This window comes from Micropterus dolomieu, linkage group LG15 (assembly GCF_021292245.1).
Source record: "Micropterus dolomieu isolate WLL.071019.BEF.003 ecotype Adirondacks linkage group LG15, ASM2129224v1, whole genome shotgun sequence".
In the NCBI taxonomy this organism is placed as follows: Eukaryota; Metazoa; Chordata; class Actinopteri; order Centrarchiformes; family Centrarchidae; genus Micropterus; species Micropterus dolomieu.
In genome coordinates, this window is record NC_060164.1 from 21,840,260 (window position 1) to 21,846,140 (window position 5,881).

The following is a 5,881-nucleotide window of genomic DNA, read 5'->3' on the forward strand; positions in this document are numbered from 1 at the left end:
ACGTGTGTAGCCTAAGCAGTTGTAAAAACTGTAACAAATGTATGAAAAAGGTCAAAGCGCCCATGCCAGAAACCTCTATTTAGCCTATATCTGTAGGCCTATTATTTACGTTAAGCCCTTGCTCAATTAAATTTTTATTTAATCTTAGAAAGTGTGATTCTGTGTTAGACAGGAAACCTTACTTTTCTGTAAAGCATTGAGTTTGCCAATGTACTTTTCTTCAAGTGTGATATATTTTGTTAAAAAAAGCCTAGAGTAAGTGCAGTCGATTCACTTAGCACTGCGTTTCTCTTTTCCTACGTCCTTATGAAATCTCCTTCACATCTTTCCTTGACCTGAAGGAAAAGTGGTTAGCAAAGGACATTTTTTTGATCACACCCAATGAGGTAGCGATTTGTGCGCATCTGGATGACGCTAATGAAAGCACCCAATCAGCGCCGTCCTCCTGTCGTCCTCGCTGCTGATTGGCTGACTCGTGGAGGAAGAAGAATGTCGGGACAGCAAATATGTCCGCGCTCATTTGAAAACCTGCTGTAGCCAAATGCTCAGTTTGGCACCCGATCCGAGTTGTTTTAATGTTGGCACTGGTGACGACGTTGTGCTCAAGCAAGAATCATACAAAGGAAAGAAAAGGACTCCGCGACAAGAGCCAGATTATTCCTTATTAGCAGGTTAGCGGCTAAGTGTCTCCCTGCAAACTCAAAGCTAAGTGAAGCTAACATTAGCTAGCGTGCTAATCCAGCCAGTTAACGGTATTTAGCCTTAGCGTGCTAACGCTAAAGAGCACTTTTAGCTAGCTAGCCTCGAATCAGAGCTAACTGTCAACATGCTTGTTTATATAACTTACAGCATCGTATTGACACCGTATTGTCTGGGTAATCTCTGAGTCGAAAACGTCCAGCTAGCTGCGAGCATGTCGCCTCTGTCAGAGTTAACAACAGTATGTCGTAGTAGAAATAATGTTAATTGTCATTTGGCGATTTGCATGTCACATATTATAACGTTACCATGACGTCTAACAATGTCATGAAAAGTGAGAGATAACGTTACATCTAGCTAACTTAAGGCGGTTTGGGACTGTTTATCATTATCATTTATTAGTTGAGTGATAATGGAAATAACCTTGTAGCTGCACGTCGATTCTGCTCATTATAATCAAGTCGGCGTTACATTCACATGAAATGCATTTATTTATTTTGAATGGGACCGCCTTAACCACCTCAAGTAGCCTATAACCAGTACCATAATTTGACAACCACTGTTTTAACAGTGACACAAATTTTGGCATTTTATTTTCTGAATTCATAGCTGTATTTCTTATGGCAGCTAAGTCAGCACAGTATTGCTAATGCATGCTGCACCATGTTTACAGTGTAGGTTTATTAATAATAATAAAACGTGGTTCTTATGTGTTCATACAGGCTGTAGTTCAATCTGGTGTTTATCCTTTGTTTCGATTTTTGTCTTGGGACCCCACACTTTCTTTTTAATTTACTTTATGAGTGAAATGCAATATTTTTGTGATGCTTGCTATAGGATTGACTATAGATTTCTTTTATGGCATTGAAAGCCCTCCCTCTCTTGTTTCAGCCCCTGTTGTTTTCTAAATGATCTTATCTCCATGTTCAACAGTGGAAGTGTCTGACAGAATATGATAGATCCATCTGATTATGCTTTGGCCAGTAAATGAAAAAAGTTCTTGCTTATTTATAAACATTTTTCGGTCTTTCATATCCCATATTCTTCCCAGAAATAATGCTGATATCTGGAACTCATGTCGGAAGTCGTGTATGAAGAGACAGCCACGATGATTGCAGCAGGGGAATTGCAGTCGTTTGTCCCGTTTGGCCGCGAGCACTGCAGGAATCATCCAAATGCCTTCAACCTGCAGCTCAGAGAGCTCCAGCCCGCCTCCGAGCTCTGGTCGTCAGACGGCGCTGCCGGCCTGGTGGGGTCCCTGCAGGAAGTCAGCCTGCAGGAGAGAGAGAGGGTGAGAGTGCATGCATTGGGTGGCTTTTACACAATGGTACTCATATTCCATCTATTCAAGCATCTCTGTTTCTAAACCACTAAAGAAGATAAATGCATCAAAAGTGCACATAGAGAAAAATAGGAAAGATCACAAAAGAAAGTGAGGAAATTGAATTTAGATATTTCTTTCCTGTGTATTACTTATTTACACTATGTTTCTTGCATGGCACTGAAAATATTTCTTTGTGTCTAAAAATACATAGCAGTTGACATCACAACTTGAATAGAAAGTACTACCAAGTTTGTTATTGTAATATCGCTTCCCTTCTTTACTCATGAAAGTAATACATTTTTCAGTACAGCTTGTATTTTTCATTCAGTCCTTGTTGTGTTGACTGGATGGACATGTTTTGATTGGCAGGAATGCTGGCAGCTTAGGAAGGGCTGCATGGGAGTCAGGGAAGAGGATGTGGAGTTTGAAGAGGAGCTCTACACAGCAGGAACTGTGGTTGTCTGGAGCCAGGGGAGTCGGTCCCAAGGGTCCAACGTATACAAGGCCTTCACCGTCGACAGCCCAGTGCAGCAGGTTCTTTTTTATTTTGCATTTATTATTACATTTATTTTCACAGTGAATATTCATGATGATTGTTAGGATTTTATAATTTTTGTCTTTCAAGCAAAACATTTCTAAGAGTTGACACTGTCTTTTATTCTGTCTACAGGCCTTGTGGTGTAACTTTGCAGTTCCACAGAACAAGAAAGACGGTACTGCACCCTTAAAAACTTTTTGTTGTTGGGAGGCAATCCTTAGAGTTATCTATGAATTTACATTTCAGTTCTACTGAAGATCAAAAAGAAGTTCCTCTATCTTCTAACTGTATCTGTTATTTTGCAGAGGAAGAAGTGGAGCAGACTGTGTGTATCGTTCAGCGTAGCTGTGTCAACGTACACACTGTGACTGGGAAGGATTTTATCTCACCACTGCCCTTCCAGGTGAGGGGGGCTAGAGACTCTGGTGGGAAATCTTTTGTCCCTCTGGAAGAGGGGAGTCAAGACTTGTAGAGAAATTCAAAAGCATCTGCTAAATTTCAGCTAGCCAGATTCAACAACCTTCTGATCTTTTGCCTCTCCTCACTTTGAATTTCTTTGGTGTAACTTGCCACCCTCTACCGAGATTTATATTGCATGACTTGCTAATTTTGCAGTAGCAACATCAGTGGCAGTGTTCAAACGGTCATGCTCACTGACTTTTATATTCCAAGGATTAAAAAGTCCCTAGCTGTTTCATTTCTACTTAAAGGCTGGATGCCTGTGTCAATGTGTGTGTGTTTATGTGCAAGCGAGTGTGAGTCAGATTACTGATATTCCCCAGGGCTCAACCATTGTCTGGCTAACCAATAATGGAAATTTTGGATCGCTGACAGTGAGAATGAACTCCATTAATATCAGGTGTGCGTGTGTGAGACATCCCTGCGAGTGATTGTGCACATAATGAACCAGAGTGTGTGTGTTTTGTCTACATGCAGATAGATATGTTTTTGATAGTAAACATGTTTTTGTGTGGGTGTGACTGCACATGTGTATTTGGGGGTTATTTCTATGTGTGTGTATTGGTATCATTGGCATGTTGCATAGCAACATGTTGTGATTTGATTCAGGGATGTGTTTTTACCAGTTGCAGAAACATTGTTTGTGGGCTGCTTAGAGGAAATCAGGTTTTGCTCCTGTGTTTGTTTTTTTTGCTTGAGGCCTGCGAAGGTGGTGATGAAGTGTTGGATATTTACTTGTGGGAGAATCTGACACCCTCTCATTAAATGATTGAAATGATTAAAGAGGCAGACAACACGTCGGCGTTTTGAACAGAGCAAGAAAATCCTTGTGAGAGCCTTTGTGAGAGGAAGCATCCCCACTGCTGGGGTGTCCTTGATACTGAACCCCTGGGGGATAATGATAATTATCGCAATATAATTTTCCTCAATAACAATATAATTAATGTTCGATATATTGTCAATTAATATTTGGTTTAATTAATTTGAATCACTTACAAATTAGCACTTAAATTTTTTTTGTTGAGGAAAAGGGACTGAAAAAAGATTTACTAATAAAAATTGTTGAAAAAGATTTTATCATAATAGTTTTGAATGTTCTACGTCAGATTTGTTATATGATCCACTATGTGGCATCAAGTGTTTGTCATATTCTGACCAAAAAGAAAAGTTTAACCACATAATTAACCGTCTGGTTTTCACTCAGAAGCAAAAATCAACCTTTAAACTTGAAAGAAATAATGATTTGTCATATATCGTGATAATTATCGATATCGAGTGATATGAAATGTTTTTATCGTGATAACATTTTTGGCCATGTCACCCAGCCCTAAGCTCTCGCTGTCAGATAATCTGCTGCATATTTTCTAGATCATTCCACTAATTAGTGATGTCCTCTTCTTTTGGCCAACAGTAATTACCTAACATTTATCACTTAACATCATCCACTGATGCATTGTTTGCATTTTCATTAACCTCCCGTACCTTTATTACGTAGTTATGCTGTGTAATTGTAACGGTTCTCCCTGAGCTTGTACTACTGCACTGTCCTGATTCAAACCAGTGACCTTGGGTACAGGAGGTGGATGCACCAACTGGAGGCTAAAACCCATGGTCGCTAGTGCGTCTCTTAAGACGTTGGGGAGTGAGGTTTACTCACTTCACAGCCACCTGGCTTCCGTTACATAAGCTTAAAGGAAAAATGCAATTGTGGCTTTTAAATATAACACAAATGTTAGATTTATAAAAAACATGACATAGTTATAGAACAAATTCACTTTTCTTAAAATTGTAATGGAAACTGGATTCCAAAAAGACAGTAAAGTGACTGCTGTTTGTATCAAATGACAATGTGTAATGTGAAGTGTCGTTCAGCTCAGTGTTTTGGTTTTACAGCCTCCAGCTTTACTGTTTTGGTTCACTCGCCAATCTAATAGCATTGTTTTCTGACACAGAAGGGTGTTTTATTGTCTTTGCACTTGTTAAAGCACTAAAACTTGTTTTTTGTAAAGTGCTCTCTTAATAAAGATAATTATCACTATCATCCTCCCTTCTTGTCTCTTCCAGGTCTCAAATGTCTGGGCAACCAAGTTTGGACTTCTGTTAGAACGAAAAAACACAGCGACAGACGCACAGCTCCCACCACCTGGGTACACACTACCACTCACGTGCATGTGCATACACAAGCTCACAGCACACAGATTGTCACCAATGTGAAGTGATGCAGTGACACACATCAAAACTCAAAACCGGAACAAATGTGTCTACATTAAAAACACAGATGTACAGTGGGTACGGAAAGTATTCAGACCCCTTTAAATTTTTCACTCTTTGTTTCATTGCAGCCATTTTCCAAAAATCAAAAAAGTTCATTTTATTTCTCAGTAATGTACACTCAGCACCCCATCTTGACAGAAAAAAAACAGAAATGTAGAAATTTTTGCAAATTTATTAAAAGAGAAAAACTGAAATATCACATGGTCATAAGTATTCAGACCCTTTACTCAGTATTTAGTAGAAGCACCCTTTTGATCTAATACAGCCATGAGTCGTTTTGGGAAAGATGCAACAAGTTTTTCACATCTGGATTTGGGTATCCTCTGCCATTCCTCCTTGCAGATCCTCTCCAGTTCTGTCAGGTTGGATGGTAAACGTTGGTGGACAGCCATTTTCAGGTCTCTCCAGAGATGCTCAATTGGGTTTAAGTCAGGGCTCTGGCTGGGCCATTCAAGAACAGCCACGGAGTTGTTGTGAAGCCACTCCTTCGTTATTTTAGCGGTGTGCTTAGGGTCATTGTCTTGTTGGAAGGTAAACCTTCGGCCCAGTCTGAGGTCCAGAGCACTCTGGAAAAGGTTTTCGTCCAG

At 39.8% G+C, this 5,881-nt stretch overlaps 1 protein-coding gene across 2 annotated transcripts in view; it reads left to right on the forward strand.

The window, feature by feature from the left end:
- The first annotated feature begins 478 nt into the window (after positions 1-478).
- Positions 479-5,881, forward strand: part of anapc1 (anaphase promoting complex subunit 1) — a 63,112-nt gene continuing 57,709 nt past the window's right edge. For both annotated transcript variants that reach the window (XM_046070537.1, XM_046070538.1), the window contains exons 1-6: positions 479-671; positions 1,751-1,990; positions 2,393-2,557; positions 2,694-2,736; positions 2,867-2,964; positions 5,085-5,167. In XM_046070537.1, the coding sequence (XP_045926493.1) occupies positions 1,775-1,990; positions 2,393-2,557; positions 2,694-2,736; positions 2,867-2,964; positions 5,085-5,167 (605 nt within the window). In that variant the 5' untranslated portion in view covers positions 479-671; positions 1,751-1,774. The remainder of the gene's footprint in view (positions 672-1,750; positions 1,991-2,392; positions 2,558-2,693; positions 2,737-2,866; positions 2,965-5,084; positions 5,168-5,881) is intronic.